Source organism: Solea solea, chromosome 4 (assembly GCF_958295425.1).
Source record: "Solea solea chromosome 4, fSolSol10.1, whole genome shotgun sequence".
NCBI lineage: Eukaryota > Metazoa > Chordata > Actinopteri > Pleuronectiformes > Soleidae > Solea > Solea solea.
The window spans coordinates 13,064,454-13,090,914 of record NC_081137.1 but is presented as its reverse complement, the minus strand read 5'-3'; the positions used below and the strand labels follow the sequence as shown (position 1 = coordinate 13,090,914).

The window sequence follows — 26,461 nt, the reverse complement described above, 5'->3', positions numbered from 1 at the left end:
CTGTACAAGTAGGGAACTAAACTACTTTTGTGCACAAAAACAATAAATTATATATAAAGGTAATTATCCAAAGAGACACTGTTACATGTATTATAATATATATTGGCTTGGTTATTTGTACTTTCAATTTAAATATTCCATCAATGCCTACTTTGATTTAAAATATCACAATATGAAAATAAATTATGACACTTGGGTTTTGTCTCATAAAATCTTACACAATGAGCCACACAGGAAAACAGTAATTATTGATTATTGCTCAGGGTCATTTTTATTCACTCATATGTAACAGACTACAGAAGTTGATGCAAGGTCCATTAGACTGCCAGTCAAGTCGTAATTGTGCGCATTAATTGCAATCTGGCTATGCTAGCTATCACACTAGCTTCCACATGACACTGGGTTTTTTAAGTGCAACTTTTACAGGTAAACTCAAGCTTTGCGGTTTGGTTTAATGAGTTCTAAATAAGTCTACAGCTCAGACAGAATGTTGGAAGCCAGGCTGCAGGTCAGTCCGGTGCCATCAGGCTCCACATTGATCTTCTTCACAACTCCATCTTCCACTAACATAGCATATCTGAAATATAGGATGACATTCACACCAATTAAGTACTATGATCTATAAATGTATGAGTCACAGCCATCAAGCATTAGATTCCTTAATAGAGTACGATTCTGAATTTAATTTTATCACTTGAGACAAAAAATGTACAAACAACTAAAAGACGAATAAAAAGATACTGTAAAGATATGAAACCGGCAGTAAAATCATGTTATCAATCTATTACAGCAAATATGGGATTGGAAAAAAATCATTACCTCTTGGATCGCTTGTTTCCAAGTACCTGCACAATCTGATCACTGTCAAGTAACAGGTCGACTGCCTATTAGGCGACAGAACAACTGATGAGTGCACACATTCATTATGTTCTTAACAGAAGTTGAAAATGGCAGACATTTAGTTTTACCTTTGTAAATTCTCCAGTAGGATCAGCCAGCATTCGAACCTGAAGAAGAAAATCACATTAACGTCACACACTGAGTTTACAGTCAAGTGAAGCCATTTTCAGACATCCACTTGTCGCCCATAGATTGCTGTTCGTATTATGCGAAATGTGACGGCAGATTGCCCAAGTCAGGCAAGCTCACAACGGCATGGAACATCGTCCACTCAATTGCTGTGAATTATCTAGAGTTTTTCCTGCTCAATTCTCACATGAGCTCTGGAAATTTGACGAGGGAGCTTTTGTACCATTTATTAGCGATTTCTGTGATAGCCACTGAGTCAAGTACACAAAAATCTGAGATTCAGAGGATGATAACAATACTACTGTGTACTCATCTTATATGTTAAAGTGATAGTTCAGGGGTTATTTTGAAGTGTGGTTTTATGAGGTACTGACAGAAATTCAGCACTGACTGGGCCGAGTCCTGGCCCTGGTGTGTCCCCAAGGCAGGGACACGGTGTGAGACACTGATTCTTGGTCTCACTGAAAAGTGGAAAGAAATAATTTTAAGCCACAAGCTGCTATGTCTACAATGTGTTTGCTGCTCTATCTCACTGAGAGACAGACCTTTACTACTAGATACTGATAAACCGTTCACTATCCCACACTAAAGTCCATTGTGAAAATCAGTGACTAGCAGCTCAAGTGTCCCTGCAAGCTAACAATGCTGATTTCCTTTGGTGCAGGAGAGTAAGTGTATTACAAACTTAAGTTTGAGTGAGATTCAATAGACTTGACACAATGGTTGTTTCAGAAATTGTGTATATAAAAGAGTCCATACCTTGCCTTCTGCTCCATGTTCCTTTCCCCAAGCAGCCATGACAAATGCATCATTGACAGAAATACATGCAACTTCTTGTAAACCTTTACTCTTCAAGTCTGCAGCCTGTTGCACAAAACCTGGGAGGTGAGTCTGAAAGCAACATGGAACTTGTTAAGTCAACTGATGCAAAGATTGATTCTGCAAGCAGAGTATTAAACAGAGTGGACTCACCTTGGAACAACCAGGTGTAAATGCCCCAGGTACAGCAAAGAGGACTCCTTTCTTCCCCTTAAAGAGCTGATCCATCGCCACCTTGTTCCCTGGCTCCCCCTCCTGGACCTCTACTGCAGGGAGATGTTCACCAACCTGGTAAAGATGGAGGTGTGAAGAAGGCATTTTAAAATGACTATGGTGTAAGACACTAATATTTTTTTTCCACTTTTTTAGGTAACTGGAAGTACTGGTTTCCTCAGTGGTAGAAAGATACACCAAACACATAATGATGCTTATTTTACAACAATCGATTATTTGTTAATGGGATGCATGTGCTGTAAAAGGCTGATTTGAAAAAACAAAGCAATGCTAACAATTGTTTTATTAGACACTCTAGAAATTAAATGCCACAAGCACCAGATGGAACAAATAACATACTTGAGATTCCAAAAAGAAATATTTATCAAAAGGTGGAGCTCTGTCATAGGTAAACTATTATGAGGACTAGTAATGACTTTATGCCGATTTAAACATGTTGTAAATTACTGCTACTGTTGAAACTGCAATAAAAAATTAAGTTAAGTTTTGTAGCCCCAATGAAGAACAGATATCCCGAGGAATTGTAGCCACCAGGGGGCGACACATCATCATACACAGATGTAGGTATTCTGTTAAAGAGGCCGAAAACCTTTAGCAAATTCAGGAGCGTTAATAACAAACGTTTAGATTGTTTGTGTTGTAAAGACAACATTAACACTGATGTTTAATGTTTTTACGTTGGTATTTGTTAATTTATTTGATAAGTCTGGGAACAGTTTCGGACATTTACTGAGTTTAACAGCTGTTAACAGTGTGTGTTAACAGCTGACAGTTTATATCGCGCAACGTTCACATGATATCGTGCAGGTGTCGAGTCACAGTACAACAAACATTTCTCATGGCGACCTCTGAGAACAACAGTTAGCACGGTGGGCTACACTGCAGAGACACAGATGGGCGATACAACAGCACAGTTCTGCTACCTTAAAAGTCAAACATAATCAACACCCTTGCGTCCTTGACATATGCAGTGTAGCATGTGAAACTAACATAGTCTGCAGTCTTACCTGAATGGGCATACTTGCGGCAGGAGACGTGTGTAGCTGTAGCAACCTCACGCGCTGTACGACGACACGGCTGTTCTTGAATAGCTTAGCGCCGGTGATCGAGAGCATGTTAGCTCGCTGTTGGACCACAAGCTAGGTGACTTCTATTTGTCTTAGGCAGCTCTGACGGGGAAGGAGTGTGTCTGCCTGCGTGTGTGTCTGCTCCCTCCCGGGTTATGTCACTCCTACTTCGCGCTAACACCTGCAGGCTAAGTATTAACCTAACCTAGCTTCCACATTCGGGCCCGTTAATTCTTTATTAACTGTACCATCTGCTAGCTAGTAAGAGGCCATAAAGCCAGTGCTGTATTACACTGTTACCAGAGATGGAAAGAGTACTGAAATACTCTACTCTTCTAAGTAAAATAACCACTATTTTTGATTAAAAAAAATGTTTTAACTTACGAACAAGTAAAAATACTGGTCTAAAAATGTACTCAAGTTAAAGTAAAAAAAAAAAAAAAACGTAAATGTTACTTATTTACTTTTGGGGTTCTTCCTTGTGTAGTGCAAAAAGGACAAGGGGACACACATCTCACATTAATTGTTATTAATTAAATATTTACAAATTAAAGTGCTGACGAAATAAAATATGTAAACACATAATATAGCAGTCAAAATGGGTAAAAGTCACAATGATTTAACGTTCACACTCAGGGACCTAAGTAGTGCCAATTATATTTTTTTAATTGATTTAAAATGTAGAGAAGTACAGTACTTCCAAATAACCTAATTAAGTACAAGTATACAAAAAACCTACTCAGTTACAGTAACGTGAGTAAATTCATCACTTTCCACCTCTGTTGCAATGATTGATCACCTTGTGGACTGAAAGGAAAACAGTTTAACCAGAGTTTAACTCAGGGGTTTTCTTTACCTGAGGATTGAAAGGGGGCAACTTATTTTAAATAAATAAATAAATATATATATATATATATATATATATATATATATATGTGTGTGTGTGTGTGTATATATATATATATATATATATATATATATATATATATACATATATATATATTTGACCATATATAGCTCTAAAAGAGGTAAACAACATTAGACTACTGTGCCTTCTGTGTTAGAGTATAGGTTACCTACAAAAGAACATAGACTAGCAGAACATTACATATTATTTTGAATGTATTAATGACTTTCAGTAACAGGGAGGGCATAAAACCACCATACAATTTCAGTGGATTAACTAACATCATACATTAGTTTTCAGAAGATGATTGAAGTATTTACTGATACAACTGATCCCACTAACATCCAGAAATTTAAGTAAATAATTGCCTATGCAGCCAACGGACAGAAATAAAGGAGAGTCAGACAAGAACTGCAATAAAATATGTGTCAGTGTCAGCAGAAAGTTTCAGCGATGGAGAGATTGCCTCGAGCCAGTCTGTCTTTGCTCATCCAATGAAAAGACCTCAGGACAGAGAGAGCTGCGATTCAGAAAAGTTAGGGTATTTTTAATAACCTGTGGAGGAAATTTAATTGACTTACTGCAACATTGAAGATATATGTAACAATGCACATAATGCACTTTAGAATTTATATTCTGTTCTGTTCTTTTATGTTATCTGTTTTTATTCTTTTACATAGTACACAATAAATGACCATGAAGAAATCTTTGAATCTGTTTGCTGCACGTTCTGCCAACAAACCTTGACCCGTAAAGCACAAACAGATAGAGGGACCAGATGAGACAGCAAGACAGCAATTCCCATGATCCCATGCTGCTTCATGACATCACCAATCTAAGCCTTTTAATTATTATTTTGATTGAGATACCGTGGGGAAATTACATACTGTGCATTTAAGTGTAGTGAGGCAAGGCCCCCCCAGACACTGAAAGCCCCTGGTTTAGCTGTAGGTGATAAGACTTGCACACATATTACACATGTCAATCAATTACATTATTAAAACAGGTAAGTTGCCAATTAGTTTGTTTTTGATTTTGTCAAGCCATGAAGCAATAACTATTAAATGCTTTAGGTGGTTAAAAATGAACTGAAGAAGATTTGTTTTTATTGTTGTGACTAAGTACAAAATGTACATCTGTCTTAATTACTTAGCAATGTAAACCAGCAGTGGATGATATGGAAAAAATCATATATTATTATTATTATACTGTATTACTGACTGCAACCCTCACAGGTCAATTCCAAGCCTATAATGTCTATCCTGTTTTAAGCACACAAATTAACACTGAAACCTAATATTACCTTTCAAAGTCAAACTTCCCATGCTGATTCACACCTGCAGGCACGTTTAAGTATTAAATAATAATTGCTAATGTTCTGTATGCGTCAGATGGACCTTGGTAATACGATTTAATCGTGCACCAGGATAAAGTACACTCACAACAATCATTTTATTATGTTGGGATTTCCGTTATCAGGATAATTATGAAAGGACAACATTGTTAATTTGTAATGAGTGACTTGAAATGGTGTCTAACTGCCACAAGGGGGAGCCTGTATCTTTCCAGTCATTCTAGGACCTCAGGATTTATATTGCATTAAGTTCTATTTTATGTAAATTGATTAAATGATCTTGTTTAAGATAATTGTTTATCACTTTAAATTTGTTGACTAAAAATATGAATCCTGATGCAAAAAGATTTGTTTCTTAGCCTTTTTTAAAAACCTTATTGGAATGACATTGTGATTCACAATTATTTTGTGACATGCAATTTGTCATCTCAATCTCATGTCTATAGACTGTCTCTCGTCATCAAATAAGATTGTGTCTAGATCGTCACTTTCTGAAAGTTAGAACATTGTGAAGTTGATAGTTTCAACACGACTGTAATACCCTCATACAATGAAGAAGCAGCACACACAAACACACAAAACACAAACGTCCACAGTGAGAGATGAGACCAATGATATGCTGTGGTGGTGGTGTGTCCGTTTATTACACAACACAAAGCACCTACAATAGTCCACTCCCTGTGACAGGCAGTGGAAGATCTCACTTTTTTTTTTCACAGTGATGTTTTTATGTGGACATGTTTAGACAAGGACATCGAACCGTTTTCTCTAAAATGGAAAAAAAAAAGTAGCCTACACAGAAATTCACAGCCAATATCACACACAAAAATAAAGCAGTGTCAACAAATAACAGTAAATTGAGTAAAAAATAGAATTTAATCATTTAAATAGTCTTTCAAAATACAAACATTGATTTGAACGTCTAAATAATATAACGCTTAGTAGCTATTCTTCATTATAACTGGCAATGTTAAATGTACACTGTGGCTATACAAGGAAATGTGTGAGGTTTGGTACTTTATTGTATTGCTCATTTATATTAATGCATACATATTTAATAGAAACTACAAATGACTTTTTAAAAAAATGTATTTTAAACAGTGCCAATGCACATGACCCCGTCTTCACCTCAAACCAGCGTACCTAAAACATATTTGTATGCTAATGAAAGAAAATTACCCTTGCGTGACAGACAAAGATTTAAAAGCTTTAGTTCAACCCAGGCGTGTATCGTATGCATTTGTTCGTTTCAGAAATCTGATCACTATTCGAGAAATTAGGTTAGTAAACAAATCACAGAGCCCCCCCAAAATTGTTATAATTATTTAGGAATTTAGGACTATGTAAGCTGCAGCCTAAGAAAGCAAATCAGTGATTCGGAAAAATCTTGCCAGATAAACCCGTGTGTCACAAGATGAACCGTCTTCAATTTGCACCCTCAATCCTGCGGAAACCGCTATCTTAAATATACGAAAACAGCTGTGAAAAACAACTCCAGGACATTCAAACGTACCGAATATTCAAATTTAAATTTGACAAGTCAAAAGATGAAGCATAATGTTTGTGTGTCCCACAGTTATTTGGCCATGTGGTTTTGCTCTGCCTCCTGAGGTAGCCCCTCCCCCCCGGAACCTCACTATGCAGCTGCATCTATAGAGCCGTGTAAATTGATCCCTAAGTGACCATCAGCTTTCGGAAAAACACACAGCGGCTGCACATAAGACAAACAATTTGCATTAAAAATATGAATGAAGAGCTTCATTCCAATACCAAACCCACAACAGTGTGTCACAATGTAAATAAAATACCTTTTAAATCCTAGAAAGGAAAATGTACGAAAAAAAGTCTTTTTTTCAAGTCTTTACAAATGTGGGGAAGTTGAAGAACGTGCTGGCTTTTCATCTTTCACTATAAACGGCATGTTTCTGCCTTTTTAAAATGGAACTGTACATGGCTAAAAGAGTGACACTCCCGTGGACGCTATTATTTTCAGGGATCTGATTTTTTGCCATCAGACACTGCAGCTGAAGCGCACTATAATGATCAGTTATATTGCAAGTATACAAACCTGCTGTACAGCGAGTGGGACTTAAAAGAACGCAGTCAGAAAAAGGTTTCAACATCCGAAAAAAGGAAGATGTTGCGTATGTTGCATTTCTCGTTGCCTCCAGCCCTTTCGAGGGGCACTAACAAGTTCAAGTTCGACACGTCTACGTACAGAAAGGCGGCGCCTTGTATGCAGTGATCTTCACTGCTGCAGAAAATGCAGCATAAAACCTATAAATTATACATCATGGATTAGTGTTATACGTTACATCCCACAAATGAAACAAGTCGGATTTGTCTTTTTTTAACAGCACAGACAATAAAAATGGTTGGATCTAGTGAGAGGAGAGGATGAAGACCAAAAAAAATAAAAAATAAAAGAATATGCATTTTTTTCTAACCACTAATGTTGCCACACTGGCTTTCATGTCAGAGCTGCATTCTTCCCTGATTTCAGTGTAGCTCATTGGTTTTGACTGCACACGTACGCACACGCCTCCTTATATGGAAGCCAGTTCTTGGTGTGTCAAAGGGATTTACATACAACACTGACTAAACATGACCTTCCAAGAGGAGCATGTTATGAGTACACAGTCTTCATACGCACTTCTCCTGGACAACAAATCAACTTCGTATAGAATCCTGCTCTGACTACGTACACCAGTGGTTCTCAATTCCAGCATTTAACCCCAAAGTGTGCTGCTGCTGTTCTCTTTGTTAACCAGGTTTATTTTTAATTTACGCCAACTCACCTGGTATCAATGATCCAAAGCTGGCTCCGCTAGAAGCTAGCACCTGGGGTCCTGAGAGTGGAGAACTACTGATGTACACAAACACACACACACAACTAGATGTCTCACCATTTTTATCCACATTTTAAATTGCAACAGACACTAATGAAGTCGTTTATATTGCTTTTAACATATTGCAAGTAATTCCTATGAATTTGCCTACAATGGCACACTAAAGTATATTTAATACAAGCACTCCATGTGCACATCAATCTGACACCACACTGCACCCCTCAAGTCCTGTTTTGCCGAACATTTCATCATGGCTTTCATGAGTAAATGCTGCGTTATCTTTTAAAAAGTTCGGGAACCGTGTAGTAGCAGTCTGTTCTTAGGCGTCTAAGTGTTCTTCGGTGGCTGCACAACTGCAGACTGTTGCCGTGAGGGAGCACGCCATGGAAATAGTTGAAACTATTTAGGGATTGATGTGTTGTCACTCTGGGGATCTTGAAGCCTTTAACTGCAGTTTGGCAGTTACATCTTATTCTAAGCAGTGCATTCCCACTTAGAGACGGATACATGAGTTTTTGTTTTTTTTCTTTTGTTGTATTCTTTTTCTTTCTTCACGCAGGATCAAAGGATCATTTTCATTAACTCGCTACGACAACTGTCCTTTCTCTTATATCACTCATCTACTTTAGAAGATCAGATCTCTGTTGGGTCTTTCCCATCACGTCCTCTCAGCCTCTGCCGATCTCCGCTCTAGGGAGAGTCCATCATGGCTTCCAGCATCTCCAGGAACAGTTTGTGCATGGGTACACCTCCACGGGTTTTGATGCTGTAGAATGTGGTGAGAGCTCGGCCGGCAGTTTGTCGGAGGAGGGGCAACGTTAAGAGGAGGCGTCCTGCACGCTGGGGGTCGTCCGGGCGCCGCTGACACTCCAGCTCCAGCAGCGCCTGATGGAGGAGGTCCCTCAGCTTCTGCACAGCCTCCATATCCTCAATGTAAACAGAGTCTGACGGAACAACGGGGAGAACATCGACATAATGGATTAAATATTACCATGAATGAGAATTTACAGGAGTATGTCAGGTGAAATTTATGAAATAACTATAATATCCATCCACATATAGAGACAAACAGCATGCACTCTCACACCTACGGTCAATTTAGAGTGTCCAATTTGCCTAATCGCCATATTGCATGTTTGTTGGACTGGAGAACCCGGAGAAAACCCACGCTGACATGGGGATGATGCAAACTACATGCAGAAAGACCTTTCGCGAACCCTGGTCATAACTAAAATATAAATGAAAAAAATTATCTATCACGATAAAAGACCCTTCTGTGAAAAAAAAAGGGTCTTTTACGCACACACACATCAAATAAAATCTCTCAAAGTCAATTATTTCTTATTTCTTTAAAATGACCAGCATGTTCAGTGAGCAACAACACCAGACATTTTCTGTTTAGGTCATTCATGAAAAATGAAATTAAAATCTATAACACAGAATATACCACAGATGATGATGAAGACCCAAGTAAAAATACAAGTACTATAATCTATATCTGGGCATAATTGTTCAACCACACAACAAATTGTACCTGAGTTAGTCAGTGCGATGGCTTTTAGCATGACAAATTCCTCCCGGTCCACATTTAGCGAGCGGAAGCGGCGAGCGAGTTGACTAATTGCTGCATTTAGCTCTGTCAGTCCTGCGACACGCGACATCTCCTCGTCGAGGACAAAGTCCTCTGCAAACACCACCTCGTCCTCGCAGCCGAGTGAGCGGTACGCGACACCCAGCACCAGTACCTCCAGCCACACCGACTGCAGCACAGACATCTGGTCTGCGAGGGAAAGTGACAGGAAGCCTGCACAGAACAGAACATGAGATTATTAATCTAACTGGCAGTGTTCGCACTTTTTAGCCAAAGCAAACTCGGGTCTTTTGTCTTTATAGTGGCAAAACAACGGAGTACATGCTGGTTACCCAACTCCAGCTTGTAATACAGACAGAGGTGGGGAAAAAAAAAACAATTGCAATGTGTGCAAGTGAAAGACAAGGAAGGAGGAGACAGTGATTTTTAAGTGCATCCTTATTCCACAAGAAAAAGATTATGAATTGATAAAGAAAATACAGACAGAGGTGGGGGGAAAAAACAACAATTGCAATGTGTGCAAATGAAAGACAAGGAAGGAGGAGATAGTGATTTTTAAGTGCATCCTTATTCCACAAGAAAAAGATTATGAATTGATAAAAAAAAAATATCAATACACAGAACATTCATGGTGATTCCATGGAATCATCCAAGTGTACACATTAATTAGAGGACACTACTTTTCTCTGCTCTGTAGTCACATGACGGCCCATCTCAGCTAAGAATTGTGTGTTCTTAATATTTTGTCTCTACATGCATAAAAGCCTGGATAGAAAAACCCCACTACCACTAAAATCTCTATTAATCACTTCAGTGTATATATATATATTTATATCTATCATGTCCAATAAATGGGAGGAATAGGGATTGAAGACCTTGCTCAGACCTTGCACCCCATCTCCTGACATATGGAAGAATTACAGTGTGGCCATTTCCACTTGGCTATGGGCTGCCCATTCACTAAACTATATATGCAGCGACAAATTAAGGTACCCTGATATTCCCACCCCTATTGTGCATCTGCTCTCCGAACACACACAAGCAGATGCGTGCAAATACACACCAGTTAATTTATTTGCTTTTGATTTAATCTGATGGGTTTGGTTTATTTAACACTTGATTTTGTTGTACTTCTAACCTTCACAATGTCACCAGAATCAGGTTCGCACAGGCCATTTATAATCTTTAGTATTCTTGTTCTGGAAAAAATAAATTCAGAAGTCAAAGCCTGATTGAAATATGACAAAGCATGTTTCCTCCTGGGGTCAGTGAGACAGAATCGCCGCATCTCTTCCACCTGCTGTCAGTGCCTGCTTCACTCTCTGCGCCCCTTACCTGGAATGTGTTTGGCCCAACCGATGATGACCACCAGCTCGCGGTCGGCGAGGTCACAGAGGGTGGTGAGCGTCCGCTGGGCTGTGTCAGGCTGCAGAGGGTCGGGCATGGCGAATAACTTCTCCGGCTCTGCCACTAGGAGGTGAGAGACGATGATGTTGGAGGATCCTGTGACACCAGGCAAAACGGTGAGTATATGATGCACAAATAAAAACACAGATTCCTGCTTCCTTATCATTTCATGTGTTAGTTATTTTAGATATTTCCTTGCTAAATGTTGGAGATTAAAGCACGTTTGGAACCTCGCCAGAGCAGGTTCTATAATATCAAAAGCAAAATAACTGCTAGTGGAAAATCGTCATAAGTGATAAAATTACCAAAGGAGGCAACATGAGAACAGAAGCTCCTGCCAAGGGAGATAAAAATGCTGAATTTCTCTCTGACCTTTGGTGCAGGAGAGTTTTATAAACTCAATTTTCTAGTTGGAGATAAAATCTAAAAACAAAAGTCTGTGTACAGTGGCAGCCATGTTTTCAATAAGTGTGAGTATCTGTGTCTCAGGCTCGGTTCTGGCACAGTGACATCATCAGCACTTTATACAATCACATTTGAAAAAAAAAACAAAAAAAACCCTATACCATCACTTCAACAGTAACATCCTTTTTTTTCTATTACTTTTTGCCAGTAGATGGTGCTGTTTTAAATCCAGTGGGTTTAAGGCATTTGTGTATTCCTTTTATGCTCTTGCCACTGGATGTTTTACCCCTCCATCACATCTCACTCAGGGGAGGAAAAGGAAGGGGTCACAAATAAACAGACCACTTTTATGTATGTTGTTGTTATCTGCTGTAGTAAAAATGTGGTACTAACCAGCAATTAACTAATAAACAGTCCAGCAGCAGCAGCAGCAGCACACTTCTAACCACAGAAAAGAAGCAATAAAACAAATACCATTCCTTTAACCAGAGTCTAATGTCAAATACAGTGTGAGCTGGCTCCATGTTTGTGATGTTGCAATAGTGGCACCTACAGTTAATATTAAAACCATAAAAAAAATTATGACTTGTACTTGAGCAATGTCTCATAAAAAGCTAACCCCACCTTTTTCATTTTCCTTCATCAGTGGCAGAGGAGCACTCTGGTATGTTGCGTTCTCCACCTCTGGACGCCTTTTGTACTTCTGTCTTCCACCTCTGACCCTGTCGAGACGAACTCCTACATGGGTGAGACATAGAGTAATTATGATGAATTCTGGGAAAACAGAATAAACATGATTAAAATAACTATTCAATGACAGGCTAAGGACAACACTCACCCTCCTTCAGCATGCCTACTTTGAGGCACTTAGTGAAGCGGCATGCCTGGCAAGCCTTTCGGCGCCTTTTGGTGATCTCACACTCATTTGATGCTGGACAGCTGTATTCAATGTTACCTTTAAAGGGATAGAAGAAAATGTTGAGAGCATGATTGAAAATTACAGATATGAATGATATTCCACCTCCACCCTTCAACCTGTTCATCTCTAGACGCTTTTAAACGTGCAATCTACGCCTACCTGCCAACAAAATGTTCCATCGCAATAGTATGCACTGTGCAGTCTGTGCTACACGACTGAGATCTCTGTTTAGCAGCCCAGTATAAACTAGATGGAGTGGCTGTAGCGACGGTGTGCTGAAGCATGAATAAAGAATAATACCATTAAGACGTGATGTGGGTCCTTTATCACTGCCGGATTTGTCAAGGCATTTTAAGCACAGCAGAAACACGGGATATCTCAACAAGTTCCACTTTGGATCCGATGAACGTATTAATCCTTTTCGATTGAAATAAACACCTTTGTGATTACACTATATTATATACTATATATATATACACACTATATATATATCTGCTATTACACTATATACAATAAGTGTAACAAGATAACAATAACAAGATTAGAGGGGTCACTGAGACACTTCTTATTCTTAAATGAAAATGTTACCTTTATTATTATTTCCCTTTTAAATTCCCTTTTGTTTGGCTTCTTTCACATTCACACATATTTTTAATGGTTGTACTTTTATTCTGCTATTCTCAATCTTTGTTTCTTATGCTATTTGTTCGAGCACCTTCAATCCCCCTCTTTGTATGAATTAAGTGCTTTATAAATGAAAACTTCCTTGTAATGACATACTTCATAATAGCATTAATATCAGTGCTCACTAAAAAACAATATTTTCACAGATTTAATCATCCATCCATCGTCTACCACTTTATCCTCCACATGAGGGTCACAGGGGGCGCTGTGCCAATCTCAGCTGACATAGGGCAAAAGGCAGGACAGTTCGCCAGTCCATCACACCTACGGTCAATTTAGCATGTCCAAATTACCTTATCCCCACATTACAATGTAACTAAATTTGCTCTTATGGTTCATTGGTTAATAAAAGCCTTTGGTCAACTGCTGTTGTTTTTGTTGTTTTTTAAATGTGCTTTATAAATAAATTGGATTGGATTTGTGGAAACTAAATGTAGAAAAATACTGTGTATTATGAAGACTTGGCGGAACAGACTTTCTAAATTCTAATTCTATGTGGACAAATCCCTCCATATTTAATTTTCTACTCTGCGTTTGAAATATGTAAGAAAAACTATATCACTATAACAGGAGAGAGAGCAGTCAGTGTCCAATTTAACAAGATTTAAATTGTACAACTGGTCATTGCCGGTTCAGATCTGCAGACACTTAAATTTAACAAACCTTGAATGGTCCTCTTGAAGAATGCCTTGCAGGCCTCACAAGATGCCACACCATAGTGGTAACCTGAAGCCACATCTCCACATACTAAACAGAGCCTCTTGGGTAGCGTGCTGAGGGCGTACTTGCATCGCCCCGCTCCATTTCCAGTGGAGCCCTCCTCTGCTCCATCACCTCCCTCGTCTTTGAAGTGACAACGCAGAGCTGGCGTGTAGAGTGGCGGCGAGTACCGTTTGGTGCCGTCTCCTCTGGTTCCACTTTGAGAGGAGTCCGAGGAGGCTCCGCCGGGACTTATGCGACCTCCCCCTCCTCCCTCTGGGCTACTCGGTTCTGCCTTTATGTAGACATCTGACCGACGGTCCCTGGAAGACATGACGTCTAGAGGGGAGACATTAAACAAAGAAAGGTCAAATAATTTCAGTTACAGTTTCAGATTTATTTTTATGACATTGTTGTTAGAGATGAGTCGTTATGATCAGATACTGGTCAAAATGACTGGATTGGATATTGTAAAAAGAAAAAAAATCCAAAAATACATGAACATTTATGGCACAGGCTGTAAAAAGAGACATGAGCCATCAATGTCTTGTGACCAGAATGTGAGTGAGGGCTGCACATGTCTGCTACACTGCAGTCATTCTGTCAGCTGCGTGGACTTATTTTTAACTGAAAGAAGAAAAGTGTTATTTTGGTTATAGCTAGGTGGTAAATGCACCGGCACAAATTTACCATTGACAGCTTAGCAGTGTAAAAGATGTAAACTGATGATACAGAAGATACAGATGTATATCTGTATCTGACTGATATCAGAACCGGTCGATAATCAATCACCATAACTAGCTATACGCCAGCTGCTGAATCTAAATCTAACCTTTAACCTGATTACACTTACACCTTCAGTGGGAAAAAGAAGGAAAATAATCTGAATTACACTTCACTGATAAGGATTTCACCCAGGTGTGTCCTGGTTATTTCACATGGTGGTCATTTATCTTTCCAGGAAGCATGGGCTGTGAAATGTACTAAATAACCATATTTTTATTATTATATAGGTCCTGCAATTCCCTTCTTTTATTCTTCAGCAGAACTAAAGTATGTGTCTTTGTGTGCCATTGTGTTCCTCAGAAGTGCTTAATAGCATTAAACGAAGATTTTTATAACTAGAAATAAAGTGTATAGCCCTGAAATCCTCCCCACAGTTTTGAATCTTTGCGAAACAGCCAAGGTGACCACAAGGTCGCCATGCTCATACCCAGAGCCCAGGTTTCCACTAGGACATAATTTATGTTTTAAGTTAGGCAGTAACACACTGGCTTACCTGCCAATAACTTCATATAGACTGCACTTCTAAAATTATTTAGTGAGTAACTATGGCAACTTACTGCAGACAAACCAATAAACTGATTGCATATGAAAAACTGCAAAATTATGGCTTAAACTAATAACCATTTCCATTGTTTTCATCCAGTCCATGTAAAGTCCAACAATTTACAAATTAGGCCCATTACAAATTCAGAGGTAAACAAGACATAGTGAATAAATGATTACTCAATTATCAATGAACTGATTAAACTCCAGACCGCTGGTCCAAACATACACTTTATATTGTTATAGCCATAACAGTTTCTCAGCTTTTTTTGTTTAAGTTGTTGGTCCAAACTTTAGGTCATGATCTTCCTTTATCTGCCTGTAAAACAGTTGCCTGACGCAGAATCACAGCAGCTACAAACACTGGAACACGGCTGTGTGCTGCCCTAGGGGCTGCAACAGTGCTCTCTGTTCCAAGGTGGGCAGCGACACAGACCGGCAGATGGCACATAACAGATAGTGTATATTTTGCCAGTCTGTACAACACCTAGTCTTTTTTGTTGTTGTTCTTGGCTCTCTTGCAGCCAGCATAACTTTAATCAGTTGTGTTTCTGGTCATTTGTTCAGGGTCACTTTCACTGGGTTTCGCAACAACAACAGACTGTACAGGCAACGTGTCACTCAAAGCATTGAAGGTGATTCTAAACTTCAGTGTTTTCCATTAAAGGAAGTTTTCCTTGAGCTGGCTGACTTTTTCGTGCAGATGCCAAAACAGAAATTACAATGGTGAGTAAACTATCTACCAATATAATTTAATACAGTTGTTTTACATCTACCAAGCCATTAATAAAACAGCAGTTTTGATGCATATGCCACATAGTCTTAAACAGCCATTTCAGAAATATAATGCTCATAATACTGCTACTGCTTTTAATTTACATTTTCTTCAAAAACAAAACCACACTCAGCTGATTTTAGGAAGTACACACAGCTGACGTGATTACTGCAAGTTCCTCACTTCTCACTCACATTATGGTCACATGACATTGATAGTGAAGCATTTATATGATATTTACGGTTTTTGGATAATACTGGACTAGTGTCAGACCAGTACCAATACCTGGTCTGACACTAGTCCAGTATTGTGCACAGTCAGCCCTATTAATAAGCTGAGTAATAAGTTTATTTTCCACTTCTCATAATACCATTAACTAAGTGTTGTGCACCATTGCTCTTTGACCCCACTGTGGCTCCCAGTTCCTCTCTCACACACAAAATGCACGTCTCATCTGTCATAGTCAGTCTGGCCAAGGGCAGCACCAGGAGTCATTCTACTACATCAATAGGTCATCAGAACATCCATTCAGTTATTCATATCCTCAACAGGAAGGCTTAAAAACTCAAAACCATTAGTTTCTGATTTAGCCATGCATGTTTTCAAGTCAGGCATGCAGTTCTCAGACCTGCATTTTCTGTGGACCTGTCACTCAGACTGCGTGGGCACCTGAGAACACTTTGCATCCCACTAATTACAAAAATCAACCCACGCTACCCTGCAGTGAAGTAATCAAACTATGCGAGTTGGCAAGTTTCATCATCTCAACCATCATCCACAATCAAGTAAAATAAATTATTATATCAAACATGACTGTCATACAAGGAAAATATTATTTTAACCACTTAAATGGCTCAGTTAATAAAACAAGTCTATGACCTTGTGTCACTGTTTTAAATGGTGCTCTCCCACTGGTGCACCAACGTCCATAGAGAAAATCATTGATTTCACATCACAACACACAGTAGTTGTCGATCCATTGTTGCCTCCACCATTAAGTTGATATTAGTTATTTTGTGGCTTTGCCATTTGAAATCCTTTGTTTAAACTTAAGTGGCAAAAACTTGCCGAACAAGGCTGCAGGAGACCAGCAGCTCCTGTGTCCCTGCAAGCTCAAATGCCGCTGATTTTCTCTATGGACTTTGGTATGGGAGAGTAAGCCTTTTATCAACTTCAGTTCACAAGAGGCCTAATGGAACTTTTCCACTACACAGTTCCAGCACGACTCAACACGCCTTTTTTTTGCTTTTCTATTAGCAAAAGTATCTGGTACTTTTTTTAATACCTGCTCTGGCGAGGTTCCAAGCGAGCTGAGCCTATACTAAATGTGACGTAGACAGACTGCCAGCCGCTGATTGGCAGAAGGTGTTGTCACTGGAAGAGTCGCGAGAGCGACGTCTGAGACAAGAATCCAACCGAACTGTAGATCAGTTGAAAAGACTTACAACATGCATTAATCAGTAAAAATCCTGAACATGTGGGTTAATCTCCAACATTTAGGAAGGAAATGTCTAAAATCTCAACATTTAACAGAGGAGTCTGGTCTATTTAGCGACCACACTGCTGAAAGCGATGATCACGAATGGTGAGCCACATCACAACCCCACAAGCCATATTTCAGTTGCTCCAGTCATGCAGGAATTACCGAACGAATGTGAACAAATCTTTTTTTAATTAAACAAATCTAATGATTCAGTACAACGAAAAGAACTGCTTTAAAAATCACTAGTCACTGGTTTGTGTGTGTCAAATATAAAACAACGCCATGGCAATTTCATGCAGCGGTGCTATGATGACTCCGCCCACGTTGAAGAGGTTCTATTGTAATTGAAAGCGATACCAAACCGATTGGAGTTGGGCCGTGCTGGAACTTTATAGTGGAAAAGTGCCATAATAGTGAGATAAAGGAGTAACATACTCTTAAGACTGTGTACACGTATGTTTGTGTAGATTTAATAAGGTGAGTATTTTGTTACGTGGCTATTATCTGCTTTCCTTGTGTCCACACCAGCAGCCATGTTTTCAATGAGTCCCTGTCTCAGGCCGAGTGTGCGCACAGTACAGTCACCTCTGACTGTGTCAGGGGCTCGTACAACCACTCTTCAAAAAACCTGACCTATCCCTTTAATGGAGAAGTTTACTTGAACAATTAAAGATGCACTCTAAATAGTCTTAATGGAGTTAAGACCAGATGGTGATTTTCTCAAGCATACATACTGCAATTACCAACCTCTTAACAACTTTCTGTTGCATCAGCTTGGCTCATAATCCAGTTGCTGTGTATTACAATAGAGTACATACTGTATAATTAAGTTTTTCAAAAACATGCTTATAGACATTTCAAAGCTCCAGTCACTCATTCTGCCTACACAGACTATTTAATGCTTGGCATAGACTAGTTTGGAGGCTGACTGGGTGTTTGGTGTGTGTTTGGTGTATGTATGTATGTATGTATGTATATATACAGTATATATATATATACATATATACATATATATATATATATATACAAACATATGTATATATATATATATATATACACACACATACACATATATACATACATATACTGTATATATATGTGTATGTATATATATATATATACACATACACATAGACATATATATATATATATATATATATATATATACATACATACACATACACATATATACATACATACACATATATATATACACACATACATACATATATATATGTATATACATACATATACTGCACTTTGGGGGTTAGAGTTGCTTGGAAACTTTCTGTACTTCCAGTTTTACTTTCATATTTTAAACTGCCGAGTTCACCACAGCGAGCTAAAGGCATTTAGAGCCTTTACACACATTAGCCTTTACCCTGAATAGCCTCAGACTGAGTCCTGATCTGTGCTGAAAGCTGTTTGTCTGTCAGTTCGCAGACTTATTACCTACACCAAGTTAGCAGCCTAAATCAAAAGTTAAAAGATGGATTTGGAGGATGTATCCTGGGGATGTAGGTTATGGCCCAAGGAAGAAATTATTTGATTTTAATGGTGAGACGGATAATAAGGTTTTAGATAATGAACATATAAAAAAAACTGTTAACATTGCAAGATAGGGAAGTGACACTGTGGGAAACAGATAGCCTATGGCAAAGGTTTGCACTCTCCAAGTGCTTTATCCAGTTAATACACTTTATATACAATATGCCATCACATCTTTGCACAAAGATATATACATCATCAATTATCAATCTACTCACAAAAAGATAATCAAACCTAATACACAAGTTACACTGAAAAAACAAGGTACATGTGTTTGTGTGCTTTACACATAATACAGTAAGTATATATTAATTACGGCTCTTTTACCTGATATCGAGACACTGATTCAGTAACTTGCTTGATCATCAAATGCAAACCAAAAGCTCTGATCATTTTAAATTTACTGACAAGGCAGATTACCTAATCCTATAGTGACTGCTAGTCCTAGACTTAAACTGGAGTTTGCCCTTCTGGACCTGATTGTAGTCCTATTTGACAAGAGATGAGGGTGTCACAACCCTGTTTAAAGTTTACCTCACTCATACGGAGTTTACAAGTCCTGGGAAAGGGTCAGTCAGTGCCATAAGTAATAATGATACAGGAGGAGAGATATGAGTTTGCTCTCAAAGCAGCACAGATCCCGGTCGGTCTGCCTGCCTGCCTGCCTGGCTGGCTGTCTGCCTGTCTGTCTGACTGTACCATGTGCACCGCTGGCCACTTCGACATCTGCTTTGGCAAATGAGAAGCAGCTTTCACTGTGATTAAAATGTGGAAACACCACCAAAATGATGAATGGCTGTTTGATTATTTTGGTGAAAGCAAAATATAAGCTGTGTACGTAAGTGGGGCGCGTTATTCTCCGTTTAACTCGCCATAAAAAAGTGTCGCGTGTACTTTAATGTACCAGCATGTTTGGGTTAACGTTAGCATTAGCTTTATCAACAACATACTACTGTAGGTTAGCTTTCCCTTTAGCTAACTAGGCTAGCAGCAGCTAGCGCTAATCCTGACTGACCTCTCTCTCCTCCCGGGACAGTGGGTTATTTTTGTCTCAATAACCTTGGCTAGAGCGCGTCTTACCTGAGAACGGCGACTAGTACAGGACTTAAGCGTCACCACGGTGTAATAACATGACACAGGTTTGACACAGAGAGAGTCCGCTTCCAGACCAGACTGCCAGCGGCCGCTAGCTCGTGTTTGGCTGAGGTTGAGATGGGCCGGGCTACAATCGGCTTTCCCTAACAGCTGGTAAATGATAAAAGGATGGATGTGCTGGAGCTCTAACACGCCAATGCAACGAGCAGCATTACATTACCTGACAGCAAACTTCACTAATTATTTATGTATTTCATTTGTTAACCTCTGTTCTGGTCTTATAATAGAGGAACATCAAAGCATTGTATTTGTTTTAGGTGATATTGTAGAATGTATGTGGTCTTTAGAGATGCCATTTTTAGTGTGTGAGAATCACCCTCCTTTTTTATTATTATTACTTTTAAAGGTCCAGTGTGTGAGAATGAGTGGCATCTACTGGCGAGACTCACCGATCTCAATCCAGAAAGGATTGTCTGTTAGTAAAGCAAGGTCCCTGCCTAAAGTATTCTTGCATCAAGCATGACACAGTTGGCACTTTTCCACTAGCGTGACTCGACTCGGCATGGCACGGTTAGTTTGCTTTTCCATTAGCGATGGTACCTGGTACTTTTATTAGTACCTGCTCAGGATCCAAGTGAGCTGAGACGATACTTTGCCTGATATTGAAGAATCAAAGTGAACAATGCCGAACTGTAGAAAATGCTGAAAATGTGGGTTAATCTCCATATTTAACAGAGGAGTGTTTTTAGTGACAGCACTGCTGAAAGCCTGCGATCACGAGCAGCGAGCCACATCACAGACCCTGCTGCTGTATTTCAGTTCAGTGACTGTCAGACGGAGTCTGTGCTCCGATCGTGGAGGAGGTGCTGAACAAATGTTTTTAATTAACTGATTATAATGATTCAGTACAATGAAAATAACTCCTTTACAAGTCACTAGTTTGTGTGTTGACTGTACTGTTACCAATACTGAGTATTAGATCAGCTCATCCCCAGTTGCTATTGCAAATTCAGCAAAGGCCAATATAAAGCATGTCCATAATTAAGCTGCAGTAGGCAGGATCTCTGGAAAATAGTTGATATTGCTGAGGTTCATGGGGAGATTATACATGACCATTGACCCAACCACTGGTCAACCTGTCCTTCAGCTGATGAGACACTTTTATTGTCCAATTTTTTGACTCCTTTTAAGGTTTATTTGCGATCATTGGCAGTTGGGGCCAGTGATGCAGGTGCGATCATTCTGCTGAGTATGTGTAGTGTAGTCTTTCTCTTAACTGCCCTGGGATTGGTCAAAGCCTCCTGTGATACTAGAGATTCAGTTGAGAGGCTCTAAACAGAATCTAAAAGAGACCACTTTTACATTATGCAGATTATTAAGAATTTATTGACAGCATTAACAGCACCAAATAAAATCCTAGTGTTAATGGAATTATCAGCGAATAATAGCCATCAATTTTAAGCCAGACAGAATTTGACAAGTCCACGTCATAAATGGAAACGTCTGACTCACTTGGTCAGTTTTTATTGGATTTACTTAATGTCAGGCATCAGGCTTTCCCCTCGTGTTTGGCACAACTTTGATTCCTCTGGATCAAAATCACTGCTGGAAGCTTATTATTTTCCCACCATGCTGCATACAGTATCCCAAACCCAAGTAGCACTTAAATTATGGTTATTATCACTGAGCACTTTAGCCTGATACCTTGATTGCTCTTTTCTCCTTTCCAATCCACGTGTCTCGTTTATCATTTGATGAGAATGGGGGGCAACCACAGCCCACACTTGCAATGTGTCCATGTGAAATTAATTCAGAACAAAAGACCAAATGGTATATGGTGTCTATGGTGTTTGTGTAGCAGCTGCCAGCACAGCTGCTTCTGCTTTTCTCGGTTGAACTGCATGATTTCAACAGAAATGTGTCATATTCTATCCAAAGGCCATGTATAATATTTATATGCAGTCTTCCGGTTGCAAAATGAATGGATATAGTCTACATCTTCTATCAGTGGCCACCCTTAATATTTGAGAATGCCAACACTATTAAATAAACCACTCTCCATTGTTCTTGGTGTAGTATCCTTCCACATACTGTACTGCATGTCCTTTGACCGGGGAAGACAACATTAAAGTTGTCAGCTCAAGTCATTACATTATATTGACTGAGACGACCCATAGCAGACATATATATGACGTTGAAACATAATGGCATATAATATTTCATCTGCATAAATGATGATGTGAGAGCATGTTACCTGATTAGTGAGCCAGAGCTTAAAGCCTGTACCTCTCTCTCACCCCTGGTGGTAGTTCAGTGCTATTGCTTGGATTGAAGTCTGCAGTTTTCAGGACACCTGCGAAATAAAACAAAATGACACACTGAAGTCAAGACAATTACTTTTCATCTTATCTTGCCATTTAAATGGCAGGTTTATTATTCGTAATGCCATAGTGGCCATAAAAGCTGTTAATAATAGCAGTGCCAGTCCCCACACATGTCGGACAAAACATTTATATTTGCACTTTTTCCTCCCACTGTGGTAACACATGTGTAAACTTATAACACACCAAAAATACATAACCTACTGTATGTATCCAAATTACTGCACACTGCTAGAGTACCCTCCCCCTTACACTGCGCGACACACTCCAAAGGTCACAGCCACAGGAATGCTTGAAGGACAGACAGAGTACAGCCAACACCTTGTCTCTCACTCAAAGTCGTACGTGAAGTTGGGTGATAACTCTCTGTAAATAATTACAAACTAGTACATTTTTAATAAAACACACAACATCATACACTGTTCTGTGAGTCTTTAAAGTTAGCATTTCTATCAACAACAGAGACAAAAGTGTTGTTTGCTTGTTTTTTCCTGCAGACTTCAAACTTAAGCAACAATATGTGTACCAAGGGCTGCAACTAACACTTATATATTAAAATTGATTTATCTGTTGATTATTTTACTCATTCATTGATAAGTTGGTTTGTCAGAAAAGGGTGAAAAAAAATCAAATGTTTGTTGACTGTCAAAGAAGAGCAAAGAAACCGGAACATATTCACATTTAAGACACTTAAACTAGAGAAGTTGTCTCAATTTTTTTTATAAAAGACAGACACTCAAACTGATAAACTGATTTTTTTAACCCATTGCTAAATTTCTTCCCAACTATTCTTATAATCAATTAATCATTGCAGCCCTAATGTGGGTCAGACAGTAATGCTTCAGTCTATACATAATTTTACAAAGCAAAGTTTTAATTAAAAACAGCATTCATGCCAATATCTGGCATGCCTGAAATTTCTATTAATTGTACTAAATATCAACTCTGAATACACTTTTCCCCACAGGTGAAAAGTCACAAAGGCTGTCACAGCACATGCATGAGCTCTTGTTTCTGTCCCACAGGGTTTTGTCTCCTCTTATCATAGTTTGAGTTAGGGGGCACCAGTGGTCTTTGACACGGACAATGCATCGCACTGACTGACTGGACATAAAAGTCAGTGTGAGAGGGTTTTAAACACGGCGCACAGTGGAGGAGGCGAGAACAGCAGCCAGGGGTGACCTTGTCTTTACTGATCTCGGAGCGGTTAAAGGTTAATTGCCAAAGTGGATTATGCGTTCAGATCGCCGATCTCAATCCTGGTCCCGCAGGCTCGGTTGACTCGCATAGTTCAGTGTGTTAAGGCGGAATGGAGATTAAGAGGGAGAGGACATTGGTGGTGGACAAAAAGGGGAACATTTCGAAAAAGTGTGTATAGTTGAAGAAGTGCGCTCATGCAGGACTAAGTGTTTTAAGTGAGCGCTGAGCCGTAGCATCCCATTCAAACCATTTTAAACATTTTTTACCTACAGTCCGTGAATGCATCACATTCAGCTGCCGAAACATGTTGTGTGTTTTCCAAGCGACTATATAGCTCGAACCACCATGCATTTAGATGCATATTAATCACAGTATTGTGTATTAGTGGGTTAAATGACGCTATACTGCATATTACTACACAGCTTTTAAACCACTTCTCCAAATAACGTGGCCACGCGAACTTACAGCTCTGTCAGGCGGATCTTGAATGCGCATCAAACAGCTGACATCTCCACGACACGACCCACACAGCCTACATATACAGACACAGCACGCAATCTGTATATGTGTGTGCTCAGTCTGTGCATTGTCAACAGAGGATAAGGACACTTACTGGTAAACGTGAAAACATCATAGGGTTGTGTTTTATCTCCTCTTCAGTGTGAAGTCTGTGCAGCTGCCAAGTCCGCGAACGCTTTATTGAACCGCTTTAATGGCGCCGAGTGACTCACATCTCCTCACTGAATGTTACCGTGTAATACAGCGACAACGACGAGCGGCGACACAGACTGTCTAATCCGCCTCTTCGGCTCCGTGGCTTCCTATTATAATTTCTCGTCTTCGGTTCTCACAACTGAGGATGTACTTAGATGTCAGCGTCAGATTGCTACTTCCGGCATGACCAGACTTTCACAATAAAACCCTTTTGACTTTTTTTTGTTTTAAGTTTCACCCCAAAGCGACATAAACACCTCATATGAGAGAGCCACTCTTAATGACTGGACTACGCGTCATACGTTCGTGATAGCACCACGTTATTATCTTTAGCTAAAGCAACATAGACATAATGGTTTTATTTTGAAATACACGCAAAGTGGGGCGAATTCCGGCCTCTTCGCGGCTTCCTCCTGCTAACTTGACGCAGCGGCTGTGACGTCAGTCTGTGTTTCTCGTGCCTTTTCTTGTCCACTGTGGTTCCGTTACGTACACACGCGCGCACCTTCCACCAACGTCATCAGCATGCAGGCATACGATGATGATGATGAAGTCCTGTGAGCCGTTAAAATAATATATATGATCCAGTAGAGCTGGAGTAGGCCTATATTCATTTATCTGCTCTCACATCCGGTTTTCTTTTATACAAATCAGTCGTGCAACTCCATAATAAATCAGAACAGACACCACAAAACACCCCCCCCCCCCCCCCCACCCCCCCCCCCCCCCCCCACACACACACACACACACACACACACTATATGAAATTATTAAATCTCAATTGGGAACTGGTAATTGGGTAACTTTAACATATTTGATGGTTTGTTTGTTTTTAACTTTATCCTTGCATGATATTCACATTTTTACATTTATTGATGTAAATAGAGTAATCTTAAATGATCGTGTATGCCAAAAAGCTGTACTGTGCACTGCTACTGTAGGGGTGGGGAAACCAGCACACACACCTCTATGGAAAATGTAGTCATGCTGTCGGTCTTGTGACACTGACCGGGCTCACTACACACATAGCAGTTGCTAAGGAAGAGAGAGAGAGAGAGAGAGAGAGAGAGAGAGAGAGAGAGAGAGAGCAGGGGGAGTCTGCAATGACATGAGGACAATAGTCGAGGGATTTTTACATTTAGCACTCGCTGCCTGTGATAATAATGTGTGACCAAACATGTTTAACGGGATAATACCAGTTTAACTGTTTTCCTTTTTTCTGTCTAACTTATTTTGCATGCGTCTTAAAATAGGTTGTCCCTGCATACGCTCTGCAACACGGCTGGTGGCAGCTGGCGCGCGCGCGTACACACATACACACACACTGGTTTAGAAGTAAGAAAGGCAGAAACTCTGAGCATTTAGTGTATATCTCCTCCTTAAATGACATAAATAAAGGTCGTGTTTAAACTAATAACTGTGGCAGGACAGAGCTGCTGCTGCTGCTGTGGGTGTGTTTGTGTGTGTGTGTGTGTCATGATGTGCTCGCGGGATAGGACTTCCGCGGCGCGTGCACGAGAGGGAAAAACTGACGGCAGTGTCACTGCGACCTTGAAACAAGGTCATTCAGTCTCTGCTGCAGACACTGCACTTCTGCGGGGCTGCATCACACTGGTGCAGAGTCTGCATGATCATCCCTTTATAGAGGACGAAAAACAGCCATAATGGTGCTGTATTCTTTAGATCCCATGTCAATGACACTGCGTGTGCGTGTTCGAATGTATTTGTAATGTTACTAAGTGTAGCTGTCCAAGAGTGTTGCCGGTGATTGTGAGTTTAGACGCCTGCTGTGGACCCTGTGGTGCTTCTTATACTGCAGGTCATGACCCCGGACAGGTGTCAGCTGATGTATAAATACCAAGAAGCATTTGTGCCACAAAAGGAGTTGGGGGCCACCTTATTAGTGTACGGTTATTAGATAAACAGCACGGACAGAAAATCACCATATCCAGGCTGCAGTGCCAGGTGATAG

The 26,461-nt window shown here is 39.7% G+C and overlaps 2 protein-coding genes across 3 annotated transcripts; both read right to left on the bottom strand.

The window, feature by feature from the left end:
- Positions 1 to 245: 245 nt before the first annotated feature.
- On the bottom strand, positions 246 to 3,412 carry prdx5 (peroxiredoxin 5). Its single transcript, XM_058627588.1, has 6 exons — positions 3,090 to 3,412; positions 2,002 to 2,136; positions 1,789 to 1,920; positions 969 to 1,007; positions 820 to 884; positions 246 to 577 (listed from the first exon to the last, which is right to left on the bottom strand). Exons 1-6 carry the CDS (start codon positions 3,195 to 3,197, stop codon positions 472 to 474), a joined length of 585 nt encoding a protein of 194 aa, XP_058483571.1. The 5' UTR covers positions 3,198 to 3,412; the 3' UTR covers positions 246 to 471.
- Positions 3,413 to 6,267: 2,855 nt separating this feature from the next.
- Positions 6,268 to 24,633, bottom strand: esrra (estrogen-related receptor alpha). 2 transcript variants are annotated; one of them, XM_058627410.1, is made up of 8 exons: positions 24,389 to 24,633; positions 22,449 to 22,547; positions 13,929 to 14,303; positions 12,501 to 12,617; positions 12,287 to 12,400; positions 11,186 to 11,353; positions 9,794 to 10,063; positions 6,268 to 9,203 (listed from the first exon to the last, which is right to left on the bottom strand). In XM_058627410.1, exons 3-8 carry the CDS (start codon positions 14,296 to 14,298, stop codon positions 8,950 to 8,952), a joined length of 1,293 nt encoding a protein of 430 aa, XP_058483393.1. In that variant the 5' UTR covers positions 14,299 to 14,303; positions 22,449 to 22,547; positions 24,389 to 24,633; the 3' UTR covers positions 6,268 to 8,949. The 2 variants fall into 2 exon arrangements, with proteins under 2 accessions (XP_058483393.1, XP_058483394.1); XM_058627411.1 differs by lacking the exons at positions 22,449 to 22,547; positions 24,389 to 24,633 and adding an exon at positions 20,180 to 20,339.
- Between the last annotated feature and the right edge of the window lie 1,828 nt (positions 24,634 to 26,461).

Excerpts from the sequence above, each read along its gene's own strand:
- prdx5 (XM_058627588.1), bottom strand. The coding sequence starts at position 3,197 with ATGCTCTCGATCACCGGCGCTAAGCTATTCAAGAACAGCCGTGTCGTC. Across the intron at positions 1,921-2,001 it reads TTACACCTGGTTGTTCCAAG|ACTCACCTCCCAGGTTTTGT; the intron begins GTGAGTCCACTC and ends TGTTGCTTTCAG. Across the intron at positions 1,008-1,788 it reads AACATGGAGCAGAAGGCAAG|GTTCGAATGCTGGCTGATCC; the intron begins GTATGGACTCTT and ends TTTCTTCTTCAG.
- esrra (XM_058627410.1), bottom strand. The coding sequence starts at position 14,298 with ATGTCTTCCAGGGACCGTCGGTCAGATGTCTACATAAAGGCAGAACCG. Across the intron at positions 12,618-13,928 it reads CTTCAAGAGGACCATTCAAG|GTAACATTGAATACAGCTGT; the intron begins GTTTGTTAAATT and ends ATCCCTTTAAAG. Across the intron at positions 11,354-12,286 it reads GATGAAGGAAAATGAAAAAG|GATCCTCCAACATCATCGTC; the intron begins GTGGGGTTAGCT and ends CTGGTGTCACAG.